Raw genomic sequence first — 18,907 nt, forward strand, 5'->3', positions numbered from 1 at the left:
CAAACTGGATGGAACAGATGCACCAAGGAATATATTGTGGGGAACACTTGTGATCTGGCCAGGCTAGATCGTGTGGCCTAGATTAACGCTTCTCAAAATGGAAGCTACTAGCCCAACACAAATGCTAGCTCTACTCACTACCAGGATGGCTAGAGGAGCTAGAAGCTATTGTTACGGATATTACAATATCCGTTATTGGCTAAGGAGCAAAAATTGGCTGATTGAGAACCATTGGACAGATGACCTGCTAAAGAGATTAGCATTCCTTATCCCCATGATTCTCCAATAATCTGTCTGCATATTTTTAATATTTCCACAGCATAGAAGAACTTCCATTCATGCTAGGATCAAGGACTATTGAAAGTGTCAAGTAACCTTAATGCTGCCGGGACTTTTCCGAAAAAGAATTCTGCACAGCAATAAAAAGGCAACAACAAAAACATCTGAAAAAAGATGTTTATCACTCTACATAACTAGAATTTAGGTATTAAAGGGAGAAATAGCCAATCACAACATATTACAGAAATCAAAATTAATTTAACCACACAAAATAAGTTAAAACATTAAATATTAACTTTTTCAGTGCAACATGTACAGATGTCAAAGGAGCCATGACTAAAAAAAGCTTCAGGTTGGTTATTTATAATAAACTTAGAGAGACTACAAAAGGTTAACAATTCAACTGGAGGTTAGAATACCAGCTGAAGGAAGTTTCCTAGAATTAAAAGATGGTTTTACTACTTAAAGATATTGGTTTCAGATCGCCACGGTCCCTGCAAGGTGATATTTCTGTCCTAGCGCCATAACATTTCAAGACTGAATAAATGTGATGTTTTAAAAACCAAACCTCACTCTCACAGGATGTTTTATGGTAAAATGTATCCAAAAATCATGGGAAATGCAAGTTACATGTTTCAGGCAATTTATCAGACACTGGGGGAAACAGCAAGTTATGGGTGCAAAAAAAAATTTTCCGAAAAGAAAGATAGCAGGGTGATTTTCAAAAGACACATGGAAATTGGGGACCCAGATGCCACTGATTTTCTGTGGAGACTGGGCACCTATTAGTCCTTTGTGACTTGAAAAATCCCCACCACCCGCTGGCTGCCACATTTATTGATATTGAAATGCATGTTCCAAGGAGATTACTTTTTGCTGAATTAGAGAGACTTTTTTGGGGTGGGGAGGGCTATATTAAGTCTGGATTAATCTCATTGACTTTAACATGGATCCCTCAACGGGACCAGAATTTCATGTTGAGTCAACTCAAGTGTTCATCTTTCCAACAGAGCATTCCATTCCATAAGCTCCTTGTGTGACCATTCTGGATTGCCTTTAGAACCATAGAGCCAAATCCCAGCACCAATAGGGTCAGCTGTAAAAACTCCCAGAGAGATTTCATTGACAGCAAGGATTTAGCCTGTAGCTTTCTGATTTCCTACTGTCACAAACCCACAATGTGTTCAGCTTCCTAGCTCCCTCTTCTCCACTGCAACTGTCCCAGTCAAGAAAAAGTGGAGTAATGGACATTTAAAATCTGTTATCCTGGAATAGTTCCAATGAAAGCCTGCAACATGGTACAGGATGGACACGCTCTCTTTAAGTGCAAGGAAAAGCCATTGTGGGGAAAGAAAAGGGGAATTCTAACCTTCATTTTCAACCAAATACCTGTTGTCACACAAGCTTTTATTCCTACTCTGTCCTTTCCAATCCCTCTTCAACTAGGCAGTTTGTTTTAAAAGGACATTCTGTATTATTGAAACATGATCCTACTTTGAGTCAGATCTCTAGGTATCTTCCTAAAAGCAGCAGCAATTTTAAAAATCAGATCCTGGAAGGTCAAATAATTGCAAGGAACAGATCACAGATTGGATTAGGAGATAGAGGGGCCAGATATATATTCCAGTTTTTCGTCAGTAGGGTGGCACTGGAAAAAAAAATTGTGAGGATTTAGTGCCTGAAAACCTGGGCTGGATCATCCAGTGGTGTAATTTATCCTCACTGCATTTTAGTGAGCGGAAGTAGAGTAATTCACCCTGCTGATGATCAGTCCCCCTTGTTTTAAAAGGTCAAATTAGCAGATACATGGACATTCTCACCTGTTGGTCAACTCAGGAGGTCTAAGTGAACTTCTTGCCTAGCAGTACATTTCTAGGGGATACCGCGGGACAGAGCCGCCCCTAGCTGAGACTTGCCTAGCTGCATACACATCTGCTAGCGTCAGCTGGACATGCAAACTATCTGAGCTGGGACATTCAAGCAGCAGTCAGGGTTAAAACCATATCACCATTAGGGATGGGTGAAGAGAGACAGAACGTCATCCACAAGACAAGCTGTGCCAGGCTTTTGAATGAATTCCTATGCCAGTGCTAATGGCATTCATCTTCCTGAGGAGGAACATCAGCGGAAGGTCTGAGGACAAGGTGGGGTAATAAGAGAACTATCAGCCAGACCTTTAGCTGTAGGAAACATTGCTCCACTCCCATGCTGCAGGCATGGTCTGGCTGCAGTGTCATCCTATGAAAGGAAAAAGGCTTGTGAAACAGATGCATAACTGATGGGCATGTGCATCATGGTCTAAAGAGACCTAAATAGTTTAGACTACAAGAAATCAAATATTTAGTTTTATTCCCAATTTAAAAAAAAAAAAAAAAAAAAAAAAAAAAAAAAAAGCAAAAGAGCGAGAGAAAGAGCCTTATCTTTTAAGGTGCTGAGAGCCGGTACTCAGTGCCTTGTGGGATCAGGCCCTAAATATACGGCTTCCACAAGACATCTTAAACACAATTAAAAAAAAAAAAAAAAGCAGGCGAGATGCTAAAAACAGTCCCTGTTCCTCATGGCTGGAGCATTCTGCACATTGGCAGGTGAAAAAGGGCACTGTCCATCAGGCTAGACGTTTCTTGGGAGACCCGTCAGAGGTTAAGGTCTGCACTCCAAAGAGCAGGACTAAGATATTGATACACCCCTTGTAAGCATGGCCATGGGGCAAACCAGTAACAGCGCTTCAATGCTAAGGGCTGAATTTGCCACTGAAAAGGTCCAAGCTTTGCTGAGATCAGTAGAATTTTCAGTCACTTACGTCAGCAGTGAATTAGGCCTCAGGTTTGCTCAAGTGCTTCAAAACCAAGAACAGACCAATAGGGTTCTTCCCTACAAGAGAGATCTGAAGGCTCTCACGGAGAAGAGTTACTGTCCTGTAGCAGCTCACTGACCCGGCATATCTATTCAGATATTTCTCCTCCAGTCATTCTGGGCCAAAAGAGGAGAGGTTGCTCTAATGGTTTCAGAAGATTAGAGAAATAGGGGTAAATTCAGCAATTACTCCCTGATTCAGGGAAGTGCTTAAGCAGGTGCTTCAGCTGTACTCAGAGGCTGAAAACTTTGCTGACTTGGGCTGCTCGACAGAATCGGGACACTAGATGCACTGGTTTTGCCCTCTTTGATGGGCTCCCAGAATCACTGATGGGAGTCTCACAGCTTGCTCAGAAACTGAGCAGATCACACTCGCCCATTACCACACCCTCAAGATGCAGCGTTTGCAGCTTCATTGTTAAGAACCCAAATCCAAATCTGAAACACAGATGTCACTATTTTAAAATTAATTTTTTTTCAGATCAGCTTTAAAAATAGATCACAGAATTCAATTGAGTTGGGGAAAAAAAATCCTGGAAGGAGACAGAGGAAAGGATTCTTGTTGGCTTGGGGTTGGGAGGGGTGTGTGGGTGTGACAATCTGCCTCCTTAGGAAATTAAGGGGAGGGGACATAAGGTCTAAAAATCAGATCTATTGTAAGACTGCGCCAGACACCGAGTCAAGGAGCAAAGCGCAACAAAGGGTTAAACAAGCTCATTTCTCAAGTAAGTACAGAACAAACCATCACTTGTGTATCAATTTCAAAAGGTGCTCTGCTGGCAGGCGTCGGGTGGCTATAGGAAACCAGAAGTTCATCAGATCATTTGCTTTTAGGTAAGAGCTTGAAAATGAACACAGAAGGCAGCTGGTTCCTCATACAGGATAAATGGGATACCGTGTTGTTCCTATTTTCCCTAGGATGGATCTGGTTTCAGGTTGAAAGCCCCCCACACCCCCTTGATATTTTGTTTCTACACAAAAGGGTGAAATTCTGCTCTTAAATCACAACAAAACTCAGGGCCAAATTCAACAGGTGCAAACAGGGGAAACTTCACTGACCCCACTAGCGGGGTAGTCCTCACTTAGGCTCAGGAGAGTGAACTTGGTTCTAGGACTGTATCTTGCCAGGCAGATCAGAATACAAACTTTGGAACAACACTGAGAACATGTCAAGTTTAGTATCCAATAGCATCATGTATGGCGCAGGTTCATCCTCCAAGACAGACAGTCTAGGGGGATAGAATTTTTTACCTACAAGTTAGAATCCACATTCAGGGAATGACGCCATTGATTTAAGAGGGCCTGATTATGATCTCATGCTAGAGCTAAACTAGGAATAACCAAGGGAGTTACACCAGGGTAAGCAAGATCAACATCAAACCCTATTAGCTCATTCAGTCACATGGACTCCGGCAAGGAAGGGTTTGCAGGATTTGGCCCTAGGTTTTCTGCTGTCGTAACACAGCGACTCTTAAGTTTCCTGAACAGTCCCGAGTGAGCACAAAGAAATGCAGAGCGTCACAGCTCTAAGGCCCACGTCCCAACATTGGAAGGACCTGAACAAGCTTTGGGTCAGGCTCTGAACACCTAGATTTCCACAACTTTGATTGGAGCCAGGTTCCATTTGACATTTAACCCCCATCTCGAGCTCCAAACACACTTTTCTGCCTCAATGGTTTGCCGTGTTTTCTGCCATCACATTTATCATGTGAAGCTGGAACCCATTTTTCTCCTCCCTCGCTGGCTCGAGGGTGGCTGTTTTTCCTTTGCAAGGGGTCTCCCAACAAGGAGGAATTGCTCCTCAGAGGGGAAAAGGACAGCTCCAGCCAGTTCGCCTTGTCCTGTATCCCCTCACAGATTTCATCTGGCAGGTCAATGGCAGCAGCACAAAGGGAAAAAAAAAAAAAAAAAAAAGCCGCAGTCAGGCAAAGAGGACATTCTTTGAAATGGCTGCGCGCTCTCCGGTCAGAGCCATACAGCCATTCCTCCAGACGAGTCACATATGTAACAAATGCATGAACCAAAAGACCCAGCCTTCAGGAAGGCTCCATAAAGTCTCGACGCAGGACAGACAGTTTTCGTAAGCGCTCTCCAACCCGAACGGCACACCCGCTCTCCCATCACTGGTGTCAAACCTACACCCCCACACACAATTGTCACATCTACGGAAACACCAAGCTGAGCCATGTGCAGGTCTCGTGTCTGAGTCTGAAGTCTTGTAAAACATTCCACGGTTGCTGAGATGTGGTTGACGAATTACTCCTTCACGTCATATTGCGTAGCCCCCTGCAGATGTCAATTTGGCAAGGTTCTGAAAACCCAGCATAGAGTAGAGGAGCAGAGAGAGAGTCAAAGTCACGTAGTGTCTGCTTGATAGCAATCGCCGGCAGAGCATTTTCTTCTGTGAATGAATGTGGGCCTTCTTCATTACACTGCAGCAGTCCCATCTGGCCATGGTAGTTAATATCCTGGTCCAAACCAGGTCTCCTTCAGACCACTGCAGAATGAAACACACCAAGGGTTAATCTACTTCCAGGGGCGCAAACCTGGCTCTAATCTAGCAACAGAAAGCAAGTGAGTCCCAGAAAAATGGCCAGAAGGGATCAGATGAATGGTCTGTCCAGCCTAGCGTTTAAAAAGACTTGGACATTTCTGCTTAGAAGAGAGGAGACTAAGGGGGGGACAGGATCGAAGTCTATAACATCATGACTGGTGTGGAAAAAGTGAATAACGAAAAGTGATTTACTTATTCCTACAACATAAGAACGAGGGTCACCAAATGAAATTAATAGGTAGCAGGTTTAAAACAAACAAAAGTTTTTCTTCACTCACTGCAGAATCAACCTGTGGAACTCCCTGCCAGAGGATGTGGTGAAGGCCAGGACTTTAACAGGGTTCAAAAAAGAGCTAGAGAGATTCATGGAGGTTAGGTCCATCAATGGCTACTAGCCAGGATGGGTAGGAATGGAGTCCTTAGCCTCTGTTTGTCTGGTGGTGAGTGCCAGGAGAGGGATCACGTAAGGATTACCTGTTGTGTTCCCTCCCTCTGGGGCACCTGGCATTGGCCACTGTTGGCCGACAGGTTCCTGGGCTAGATGGACCGTTGTTCTGACCCAGTCTGGCCAGTCTCGTGTTCCATTTCTGACAGTGTCAAATGTGTCAAAGGGAACGACCAGAACAGGGCAATTCTTGAGGAACCTATCCCGGGCCCCCAATCTGTGCAGCAGGGGTGATGAGAGCCATTGTACCAAGCTGTGAATTGGTCTATAATGGGAAGCATTTCCAGCCAGGGTGCAGCAGAACCCCCAGCACCCTTAGTTTCAGCCCCTAGGGATACCCTGGGAATGGGGCTGCATCCCTGGCCATCTTGGCTAATGGGTATTGATCCTTCATGGTCCGGCTCATTGGGAAGGATAACTACAACATCAACCCAGAGAAGCGAAGTAACTCATAAGCTGGGCACCCCAAGTCTTGCATCTAAAAACCCACCTGATTTTCTGAAAGTCAGGCCACTTAATTTGGGCAGCCAAAAACCCCTCCTACCCTCACTGTTCCACTTCTCTCTTACTCATAAAAGTTCGTGTGTGATTGATGTGGCGGTGTCAATGCCTGATGTCTGGCTAAGGTATTTCCAATGAAGAGTTGGTGCCAAGTGCCTGCTCCTTTACTCTGTGACCAGTACAAACATCGTCCCTGCAGTCTGTAGCACCTGAGACACACAAAGGGCTCAGGAGACCAGTCTGCAAACCCAAGACAAATAAAGGCACCTTCGCTGCCATTATCAAAACCGAAGTGATTATCTCAAAGCAAAACGCTAACGATAAGAGGAGTACACCATTTCTAGAGATCATTCCTTGCACTCGCGAAGGGGACTGAATAACTCAGGCTGACTAAGATAAATAATTAGAGCGGAGACAAAATTAAAGAAAAACAGGAAGAGAGCCAGAGTATCTCATGCCTCTGCCTAGACGGTATGTCATATGTCACCTGGAATTTATTGCAGTGTGTTGTGCATAAAAAACCCTTCCACTGACAAAGAATACCTTGTACTGAATTGCCAAAAGCACAGAAGCGGTATTTTCAGAGATGCTAAAAAAGGCTAAGTGATTTATTCCAGTCTCACTGGAAATCTCTCGCAGTCAATGCACATTTAGTCCCACAAATGGGACTTGTGTATCTGCAGATACAGTAACCCTAATGAGGCACGTCCAATGGCTTGTAAATCTATCGGTAAGGGTGTAAAAGTCACTCAGCAAAGCATCTTCTGAATGCTATAAAATTCAGGCCGGCCGTAAAGAGGGAGAGACTCTGAAAATCTCCCCCTAAAGATGTAACTTCCAAAGGTTGGTTAGCTACCACTGCACATTTGAAAAATCTTCCCTCGCTTAAATAAGAGTGACTACAGGTTGAACCTCTCTAGTTTGGAACCCTCGGGACCAGACTGGTTCTGAATGAGAGAACTTTCTGGACCATGGGAGGTCAATATTGTCTAGCAGTATTACCAACACTTTCACTGCTTATGGGACTTGTAGGGGTAAATTAGAGCTAAATTTACCCCTAAGAGCCCCCTGTGTTCTGTGTTACAGAACACGGAGCTAGGACTGGCGGCTGTAAACAAACGTTATGGGACCGTGGGAATCTTGGCCACACCCATGAAAAGTGGACATCGGCTAAGTAAAATCGTTCCGGACGACGGATGTTTCTGGACAAGAGCGTTCTGGATCAGAGAGGTTCAGCCTGTACTTTATTAGATCACAATAAGGAATTTGAAGTTACTTCTCGCTCTTTACTTATTTGCATTTCTCAGCATGGGGTCTAAGCCAGCAGTGCTTATTCACATGAGCAGACCCACTGTGGGCAGCTGAGGACTCCTCTGACTCGGTGCAGGGGAGTGTGTGCGTGGGCAGGGGAGGCTTGTGGCACTGCCCAGGATGAGGGGCATAGGTGCTAGACCTGGTTGAAGTGGCTTCCATTATATCCAGGTTTCCAGTTTGGTTCAATAGCTCGCAGAACCCCACTGAACAAGTTGTTCCAGCCCCTGAAGGGTGGTGCGGAGAGGGTCTCAGGGCTGCAGCCACAGAGGAAGGAGAGGAACCGGGGGCTGGCATCTGCCTGTGCACTTGTGCCTGTGGCCCACTCAGGTCCATTTCACAGGCCACTGTTCCCTTTGCTCACACCCATCAGCAAGCCCGGAAGTAACCAAGCCAGTCCCGAAACACAGAAGGCCAAATCCAGAAAGCGCAGCGCAATGCGAACACCCAGATGGGTGGCATGCACAAGTGGACGGGATGGAAGAAAGGTCGCCGAAGGAATCCCAACACAGGCTGATCTACACGGACAGGAGTCTGCTACAGCGCTAGCCGGGCAGCCTGGACTCTTCAACTGGAGGCGCGAGCTGCAACAGCGCTTGAGCTACAGAGGACCCTGGTGAGTTGACCAAGACGGCAGCCCTCACACGGGGCTCCTTGGGCCTGCCGCTGAAGGATCTGATAAGGGCTTCAAGCGCCACACCCCGGCCTGGACACACACAGGCCGAGCCACAACAGCAAAGTGCTCGTTTACCCGCTACCCATGCCGGCGACATGAAATTCGGCACCAGAGCAGGCTCGCCGTCGCCGGGTAACTACTGGAGGGAAGCCCGTCGCTACGGCAGCTGCTCCTCCTACCTGTCTCTGAATGGCAGCAGGAAGCTCCCCCCTTCAGGAGCCCGCTAGGCTTCTCGTGTCTGCAGATGAAGGCTCGGCACCACTCACAGTGTTTTCTTATCCTACAGCAGCTGGAAGACAATCGAAGGGCAGGGCATTAGGGCAGGGACACGGCCCAGAGCCTGTGCACAGCCAAGGGGGAATCAGCAACCACGAGGCCTTTCGTGCTCAAGATCAGGAGTCTCAGCGACATACTGGGCTGAACTGTTCGCAGCGACTCCTCCCACCAGCGGCCGTGGAGCTACACGGAACATGGTGCACCGCCTCCGTTTGCGGGGTCACACGGAACCGGCACGGCAGATGCCTGCTTGGCACAGCTCCCATGGGAAGCATCCAGGAAAAGCCACCCCAATTACACCCAGCATTCAACTTGGCTCTGCGCCAGAATGCCCACTGGGGGCAGGAATCACTAGCGCAGCAGCAGCGCTACGACAGCCTTGAGGCAAGGCCACAGGAACGCCTGGTTCACGGCAAAGCAGCAGGGGGATTTAGAGGGGCAAAAATGGGACACTCACCCCTGGCGTAGCTCCATTGATGCACAGGAATGAATTTAGATCTGGTTAGTTGCCCGAAGGCTGGAATTTGAACCAGATACTGAAGACTCAAAACCCTGCTCTCGGGAAGCATGCCCCCGAGACCTTTCAGGAGCAAGTCTAGGCAGGCAGGCTGGTCTAGACAGAGGAAGGACAGCCTGACAATGGAGGCCTGGTCTGTGACTCAGGAGATCAGGGTTCGATTCCCACCTCTGCCACAGACTCATTGTGCGATATTGGGGAAGTCACCTACTCTTGGTCTTCGGTGTCTACTCAGGAAGGCACATGAGCATGTTCTTAAATGCTCACCTGAATCAGGGCCTCTGACTCACTTTCCCCTTTGTCTCAGAGAGGGGAGCGGTGTTAGTCTGTATATGCACAAAGAGCCCTGGGGCACCTTATACACCAAACAGATTTATTTGGGCATAAGCTTTTGAGGGCAAAAGCCACCTTGTCAGATGCATCAGGACTCTGCTGTTTTTCCCCCTTTGTGAAATTGGGAGGATGCGAATGTTTCTCTCCTGCCCTTTATCTAGACCGTAAGAAGTTGACCGGAACTATGCATTTGTACAGCTCCTACCGCCATGTGATCCTCTCTCATTTGGGGCCCGTAGGTGCTACTTAAATATAGATAAATAAATCACAGTGGCTCAAACTCTGGTTTAGACCTTAGACAACTGGAGGCAATAAAAGCCCTCAATGAATTTGAAAGAAATTGTACACAGCTGTCAGTAGCCCAGATTGACATGTTGGGGGAAAAAACCCCCAAACAACTATGTATGTTTATAAGCCACGAGAAAAGTGACAAATATGGCAAGACAAACACGCTGGTTTTTATTGTACCAACTGGTTTGTTCATTTAATCCCGTTGTGAATAAAGAGTTCAAGAGCCAACTGAAAGAAGAGTTAGGGCATGCAGAAAGACTATGAAGCAATGTGTCTTGTAACACTTGGGTTGGGAAATCAACCACAGCAACACTTACCTAGGCCTAGTTACAGGGAAGTATTGTTACCTTAGTCAATACTCATGTTGCAACCCGAGTACCTTACCCACCTGCCCTTAGAATGAACACTGGAATATTTTACATCTGCTCCGTGTCATTCAAGTTATCCACAAAAACTGACATTAGCATAAAATCCCATTTCTTGGATCACAGTAGCACCAAGAAAGCTATTGTGGGCCCGGGAGAGGTCTGTGTTCCTCCTGAAAGCATTCCATTCACTAACATCTTAAACAGAGGAGCAAGCTTCCCTCGAAGTAGTGCATGAGAGGTTAGTTGGGGCATCAATTTTGGCTGGAAAAAAAAACACCAATCGTATTCAGGGGTGCAGCACTGTACAGGGTCAAGTCAGGAGCTAGCAGCTGCCACAAAAGCAGTTGTTGCAGTCTACATGCATTGGATCAATTGAGAGAGGATCCTCAATCTAATGGAAACAGCTGTAGGTTGCAATCATCCAGTATACAAGTTACAGAATTTAGATGCCCTTATATCTGTTTAAGAACGTAAACCTGTGAATCTCAACCTTTTACACCTGTGAATTTGGCCCACATTTTGGTGTGGAGGTAAGAACCTAACACCAAGTTTTTAAAGTTAGCTTTTCCGTTCATCCATTTAAATAGCCTTGGAAATCAGTAAGTTCTCAGACAGATTTGTTCCTCCCTCCCCCGGTACTGTGCTCAGAACACTTTACCAGGAAACAACTACTATAATTTTAGATTATTCTGCACAGGATATATCCTGGGCCCATGCCTGGCTCCGAAACAAAGAGACCACTTAAAGAGAATTCACTTTAGGCTTTATATGGAACAGGGATGTATTAGCAGGAATGTTGTAAACAAAGTAACAAGTGGTAATTCTTCTGCTCGACTCCATGATGATTAGGACTCAGCTGGAGAATTGTGGCCAGTTCTGGAGACCACACTTTGGCTACGTCTACACTACAGGGTTTTTGCGCAAGAAGTCTTCTGTGGAAGAGATCTTGAGCAAAAAAACTTCTTGTGCAAAAGCGCGTCCACACCTCTTGCACAAGAAAGCTCTGATGACCATTCACAGAATTCTCATCACAGCACCTGTGCTTTTTCGGATAGGCTCTATTTGCTCAAGAAACCCCTGTGAAGCGTCCACATATGCCTTTTTGTGCAACAGCTGTAGCGCGAAAAGGAGTTATACTTTCTTCTACGCGGCATATCTACACCACCAAAAGCCTCTGTTCTGCCATTTTACTGTTGATTTACTCGCCCAAAAGCATGCTTTAAGTGTGGATGCTCTGCACATTTTTGTGCAAAACCCTTACAGTGTAGACATAGCCTTTGAGAAAGATGTGGGCAAACTGGAGGAAGTAACAAAAATGATGGCAGGTCTAGAAAGCATGAGCTATGAGGAAAGACTGAAAGAAGTTGAGTTTGTTTAGTTTGGAGAAGACTGAAGGAAGGATAAGTCTTCAGGTATGTCAAAGGGTGTTATAATGAGAAGAGTGAAAAAATGTTCTCTTTAATCACTGAGGAGAGGACAAGAAGCGCTGGGCTTAAAATTGCAGCAAGGGAGATTTAGGTTAGACATTAGGAGAAATTTCTTGTCAGGGTAGTTAAGCGCTGGAGCAAATGACATAGGGAGGCTGTGGAATAGGTCACTGGAGGTTAAAAACAGGCTAACAGGGATGGTCTAGATAATGCTTAGCCCTGCCTCAATGCAGGTGACTGGATTAGATGACCTACGAAGCCTACATTTCGGTGGTTCTATGCTGCATGGCAGGACAGGTGGATACTTGATGTGCTGCTATTCAAGTCAACAAGAACTCAAGAGACTCAATCAAGTAGTAAGCCGGAGCACAACAGCACGTAATGCAGACTTACTGTATTAGCACACAGGCCACAATAAGGACGACTGATGCCACCACGGAAACCACCACTAAGGCAGTGATTGTTTGTTTCTTCTGATTGGCAGCTACCACCGCAAGGAGGTCTGCGTGTTCGCACCGCGTCCCGACGAACCCAGAATGGCAGCTGCAGAGAGAGGAGAGAGAAGAATTGAAGAAGAGAGCACCAAAGTGCACGTGCACCCAAGAAATAATGATCCAGTCGGATAGATTCTCAGAGGCAGTTGGCAGTCAGAACCAATGGGAAACCCAAAGGGAGTTAGGCACTTCAATCTGCCAGCCAGAGAGCAGGACAGAGAAGACTAGCAGTACTTAACACACCAAATTAAAGGGCAGATCCTGCAGTTCTTACTTAGACAATGCTTCCAGTGAAGTTAGAATCAAGGGCTGCAAGGTAAAGCCCTGAACATGCTCTAAGCCAGTAGATCCTTGCAGCCCCAGGGGCAGAGTTTTAGACCTCCAAAAGCTCTCTGTCTAGGCTGGATTTTCAGAAGGCTAAAGCCCTGCAGGGTGATTATGCTGCAGTGTAAGCATCTGGGCTTGGGCTAGAATTCAGGCTCCAAAAATCCCCCCAGGGACCTGTGAGATGTAAGGAGCTCAGGAATTTCTACCCCACAATCTCCTGGGAGCTTGAGTCAGCTGGCATGGGCCAGCCATGGGTTTTTAAACTGCAGTGTAGACATATCCTTAGACACCTACATATGAATTAACAGGGCTTGATGAACCGCAGCGAAAGCCGCTTGTCAGCCCTGCACTGTGCATGTGCAAGAGCCACATTGCGCACGCCGCTGGTAAACGGGGCGCCGGGCTGAAATCTACTTGCCACGGGTGAGTAGATTCAATAGACTGTTGAGTCCTGTGGACTGAGGAGCCTAACATTAGGTCCTCAGGTTTAACTTCTCCCCCCGCCTTTGTGCCATGAAGGACAAAGGGGAAGTGGGTTCCAGTCTGTGAGAATTCCAGCCTGCCTCATTTCCTTCGTTGCTATGGGACTCCAGAGATACTGCAACACGGCTTTAGTGCCTGGTCTCATCCCAAGGGAAATGCAATGGCAGGTTGTGGCAGTCCTGCGGATTTCTTTCCCATTTCACCCGGGTTCGCACAAGCAAAGCCCTTCACCATGGGAAGAGAGACTTACACGCATGCCGGCTTCTCCTCTTGCACGAGAAACCTGCAGGTCCCGTGGAAGCAGAACTGGCTGTGGGAGTCGGGACAGTCGTTGAAGTGGGATCTGACAGCGGCAGCCACTGGGGGACCTAGATGGAGTGGACAATAAAGACACATTTTAACGCCAAGTCTGAGGCAGCGCTCTGCCCTGCACCGGTGTGCCCAGCTTTGATTTAGTTTTTGGGCCTGATGCAAAGTTTCAGGGGCACAGCACACAGTAAAGCCCTAAAGAATTCAATGACCAACATTAACCTCTTTAGAGGCATTTCCCCTTCCTCCCCCAAAACCACCCTCTAAGCCAGGGCTACTTTGGAAGCCCAGGGCCAACAATGATACTCACAGCACATGCCAATAGCCGCAATTTAAGTGTGGTTGCATTTACATGCAAATATATATGCAAATAGCTTGTCTCACAGATAGGCATGAATACAAAGATTAAGGCAAGACTACACAACACACAGGCCCCACTAAAGTCAGTTCTGCTGATATTAATACAATGCAACATTTACCCAATTTCCACCCATATGACAGCACTTTTAATGAGCAGTGACAGTCCAGGAATTTAACTACTAGCACACACAGCAACAGAAGACCATTCCATTGACTGCTTTTTTGTTTTAGCTCCCACCCGCCGGCCGCAAACAAATGTGCTGCAGGCTGCATGTGGCTCATAGGCCGCGTGTTGAGTAGCCTTGCTCTAAGATTTAGAGTAATTGTACGCCTGCCACAGAATTCCATCTGATAGCTCAGAACAAGTATAGTGGCACTGAAGAGAAACCCTCTTGGTTTTCCTGGATACAATCAAAGCTGCCCAGGAGATTTAGATATCAGATTCCTGTTCGTATTAATGGAAACTGGACACCCAGATCCTTTAGGTGGCTTAAAATAATCCTGGTATCTCTCTAGCCAAGTCTCCTGCACAGACAGGTCTCTTGATACTATTACATTTTACTTCTATTACTGTAGCACCCAGGTAACAGACTAGGATCCCATTGTACTTGTGTAACTACACCCCTTTCAGGTGCAGTACGGTCCCATCTAGTGGCACAGAGACCACTTACAGGGAGAATAATATTAATAACATTATCAACAGCCTTAGACTTTGAGCTCATGCAATAGAGGCTCGTGCACTAAGCTCCAGAGGTCCCAAGTTCGATTCCACCTGCAGATGACCAGGGGCTGCTGGTGTTACACTCGGTACCGCACAAAGACTCGTGTGTTGTGATTTGAGCCCTGTGTGCAGGTGAGGGGTGCTGGCGTATTTGATTCCAGGAAAGGGTGGGTATGAGCCTGCCAGAACAAGAAACCCACCCCCGCGAGTGAGGATGGCAACCAGGGTGGAGGGTGCTGGACTGGTGGTACCAGGGGAGAGAAATTCACCATGGAGCCCACACAGAGAGCAGAGGAAGGTTCTCCCTGGCTGCCCCACCAAGGTGCTTTGAGTCTGACTTGGCAGAACCACCTCTGGGATGAGGGGGAGTTTGTGCTCCACAGCCCAGCCAGGTTCTAGGCTTCTCAGTGGAAGCTGCCAACACAGGGTGAGCGTTAGCGGCCGTTCGTGGTTATTCCACGATAGATGTTCACCTACTGAAGACCAGACCACGTCTCTCAGGCCATGATGTCACCAGGGCACTGCTAGGCTGGCTGAGTGGGTGACTTGCAGGCAAAGGGCTCCATTCCCTTGAGACAACCAGACACCCTTCTCCATAGACTTCTGCCTGCCCCAGCCACTTGGAGGAAGGGAAGGGAAGAATTCTATAGAAGAGCAAACTCCATTTCCCCTTCCAGAGAAGCCGGACACCACTGCAGGATTTAGATTAAGGTAAGTATTGGCAATCCTGCCAGACAGGCGTAGGTGGTCACATCTGTGGACCCCAAGTTGGAATTTCGCCCCAGATCTGGTCATGAAAATGACCGAAATCACAGGCTGAAAAGAGTTGGGTAAGCCCAAAGGGAGATTATCCACTGAACAGGAGCCAGGCTTGTTCTTCCAAACTATGAAAGCGGAGGCAAGTAGCAGATATACTGAAGGGGTCATAGGGGGTCAATTTTGATACTCACAAAATAAGCCTTCATTGCACTAGAAGAATTTGCTAAACAGCTTAAAGCTTAAAATTCCTAGCCAGGAGGAAGCGGACAAATAATCAAAGACTTGTGTGTTTAGAGCCCTTCCAAGGAGACGCTGCACTCTTCCATTGGTTTACCTGTTGTGAAAGTGCCAACACTAGAAGAGCATGGCACAGAGATGGGAGGTAGGAGACACTCACAAGAAAGGAGCCTGCTTTAAAAAGGGATCTTTTCCACCAAGTGGGTGGAACATGGCATCTCAGCGCTGGTCATTCTATAGAATGCAACATTATAAGGTAAAAATCTTGGTATTAAGAGCAAGGCAGAGCCCAGGGAATTCATCTGAGAATACAAAAACTTCCACGCTCCTCCCAGTCGCTAGCCTTGTTTCTATGTTGCCCTGCGAGGTTTTAAATCATTCACAGCCGACATGGAAAACAAAATACCTTGCTTTTGGACTAGGCAGTGTAGACCATGCATCCCATCCCTGCCGTTTGAAAGCCCCCCGGCGTTCCGGGTTCCATGCATTTAGGGAAGGCCTGGTCATTAAATCCACGTCTCCCCAGTCCTAGGGTTGGAGCGTTAAGGGGGGATATTGCGGAAAATGGCGGCTTTGTTCAAATTGTGTATTTACAGGAGGCGGCAACAGGGAGCCTGGTTGGGGACATTAGCGGTAAAGCCAGAACTGCCATGTGGGAGCCACCAATCAGATTTCCAGACCAGTTGGTCTCACTACATGGGTTGCAAGTGCCAGAAGGGCCAATATTAACATCATGTGTAACACAGACCACCACAGTCAAGAGACTCCCAGGGCTGGAAAAGGCCTCAGCATCAAGTCCAGCCCCCTGCCGCAGGCAGGACCAATCCCAACTAAATCATCCCAGCCAGGGCTTTGTCAAGCCAGGACCTAAAAACCTCTCAGGATGGAGATTCCGCCCCCTCCCTAGGGAACCCATCCCAGTGCTTCCCCACCCTCCTAGGGAAATCCTTTTCCCTAATGTCCAATCTAGACCTCCCCCACTGTAACTTGAGACCATTGCTCCTTGTTCCGCCATCTGCCACCACTGAGAACAGCCTCTGTCCTTCCTCTTTGGAACCCTCCTTCAAGGAGTTGCAGGCTGCTAACAAATCCCCCCCTCACTCTTCTCTTCTGCAGACTAAACAGTAAGAGGTTGACTAAACACAAATGGGTCTTAGAAAGGAACCCAACATGGGTTAGGACATAGATGAGTTCAGGTAAGTTAAGAAATGATGAAATAGGGGTTCTTTAAAAAAGCAAGCCCCCTATTGGCAGGCAAGGGGCCACAGTACCAGATTTCTCAGAAACAGCCCCACAGTCACAGGGAAGCAATGTTACTTGGACTGTGAGCTCTTTGGAGCAGGGACTGTCTTTTTGGTCTGTGTGTGTACAGTGCCTAGCGCAGCAGTCAACTAAGAATAAAGCTTCAAGGCTCTACCCCTTTTTGGGGTTGGGGGCCACGGACTCACCAATAAATAAATAAATAAATAAATAGAGAGTCAAGGGCCACACACAAATGAGAACAAAAAAGAAAATCCCCAAACCCTCCCTGACGTGGGCCCTGACGGAGAAGGAGAAACACTCCCCGCATTCCCCTCCCACACCAGAGCCTAGGAAGACCAAGACTAGTAGATTGTGTGCTCCAGACGCACAGTGGGACGTGGGGGTGGGACTGGAGCACCAGCACAGGCTCCCCAATGCTGGGGGGAGCCCATCGCTTCTAGAGCCAGATCCAGGCAAGCAGGGGGCTGCATCTGGCCCCCGGGGCCTTAGGTTTCCCAACCCAGCTCTGCACTAGAATTGCCCTACTCCAGGTGTCCCTCATTTGGGAACACCTGTGGTACAGACCCTGGCAGCACAGACGCGCTCTGCCGCAGGCTTTTCCCTGCTGCTCCCATAGGGATGGGTAGCGGTGCCTTGGAGCAGTGGGGGGAACGTGGAGCACCAGGTAAAACGTCCTCCCTCCCCCCCGACCCTCATACCGCTCCCTCCCTTCCCTAGCCCAGCAAAATCACTGATCTGGCAATCCCTGGTTCAGGGTTGCCAGCTTAAAGAGCGTACAAGCAGCAGCTTCATTCTGGCCCTTCCATGCTAACAACGCTTGGTCCTGCCATAAGCCCAAGGGGCTGGACTAGGAGTCCTCTTGAGATCCCTTCTAGTCCTACGATTCTGTGAAGGGCACAGATCGTTCTTTGGATGAACAGCAGATGTGAGAGCCATCAACCCGGCAACTTCCACCAACAAGCAATTCAGTGAGCAGCAGGCAACACATGTGCTTCCGCATAGCATCTAGCCTCTTAGCTAGACGAGAAATGAATGTGAGAAAACCAACCCCCTTCTCGCAGCCCCGATAGTATGGAAGCCTGACTTTTACTAACAAGGGTGCAGAGACCCCCCGCCTTCTCCTCGACCACTCACCCCAGGAATATCCGAACATAGAACTGAAACTTCAAAATAGGCAAGTAAAGCGCATTGATAGAGGGGGTCAGACATTTTCCAGTGGAATGAGTGTCTGGAAGTGTGGACTCGTTGGAAGCAGAACACTTTAAAAAAAAAAAAAAAAAAAAAAACAAGAATTCCACAAAGAAAATTTCTAAGAAAAAAAATTGAGAAAAAAGGGGTGGCTTTTTAAAAGGGTGGAAACAGAATTTTGATTTTCTGCATAAAAAAAAGGCTCAATTCCCCTCCTCCCATTAAACAATAAAAATTTTGCTTGGATAAAAGTGAAACCATTTCAATTGATCTCAACACATGGGCTTTTTTAAATTTCATTTCATTGGCAATTTCAAAAATTGTTCTTTTAATTCCATGTCAGAATAGAACAAGACTTTAAACAAAGGGATTTGCCAACAGAAAAAAATCCACTTCACGTCCAGCAGTACAAATTGTAGACTTTTATATTACCTTAGCACTTCTCTTCCTCTCCAAAGGCTAACAGGCTAAACAGACTCTGAATCAACATAATACTGAACAGGAGGTTGGCTCTGTTGCAAATGTCACTGTGGCCTGGATACTGCTCAAATGACGAGCAGTTTATTGCAACAAGGCACTAGAATTTAAGACAAGTGCCCCTCAAAGCAGCGCAAGTATCGTTTGCAGTTTGGATGCTTTTCTGAAGTTCATCTAGGCTCAGCCTGTCATGCGTCTCTTCTACTCGACAATAAACCACTGAAATAAAATCATAGAATAATAGGACTGGAAGGGACCTCGAGAGGTCATCGAGTCCAGCCCCCCGCCCTCAAGGCAGGATCAAGCTCCGTCTACACCATCCCTGACAGATGTCTATCTAACCTGTTCTTAAATATCTCCAGAGAGGGAGATTCCACCACCTCCCTTGGCAATTTATTCCAATATTTGACCATCCTGACAGTTAGGAATTTTTTCCTAATGTCCAATCTAAACCTCCC

The 18,907-nt window shown here is 47.1% G+C and overlaps 1 protein-coding gene across 1 annotated transcript in view; it reads right to left on the bottom strand.

Moving 5' to 3' along the window:
- Positions 1 to 442: 442 nt before the first annotated feature.
- TGFA (transforming growth factor alpha) overlaps positions 443 to 18,907 on the bottom strand; it is a 53,828-nt gene continuing 35,363 nt past the window's right edge. The window contains exons 3-6 of the mRNA XM_075910695.2: positions 13,386 to 13,503; positions 12,225 to 12,374; positions 8,799 to 8,908; positions 443 to 5,629 (exon numbers count right to left, since the gene is read on the bottom strand). Of these exons, the coding sequence (XP_075766810.1) occupies positions 5,622 to 5,629; positions 8,799 to 8,908; positions 12,225 to 12,374; positions 13,386 to 13,503 (386 nt within the window). The 3' untranslated portion in view covers positions 443 to 5,621. The remainder of the gene's footprint in view (positions 5,630 to 8,798; positions 8,909 to 12,224; positions 12,375 to 13,385; positions 13,504 to 18,907) is intronic.

Source organism: Pelodiscus sinensis, chromosome 28 (assembly GCF_052426305.1).
Source record: "Pelodiscus sinensis isolate ZL-2025 chromosome 28, ASM5242630v1, whole genome shotgun sequence".
Lineage (NCBI taxonomy): Eukaryota > Metazoa > Chordata > Testudines > Trionychidae > Pelodiscus > Pelodiscus sinensis.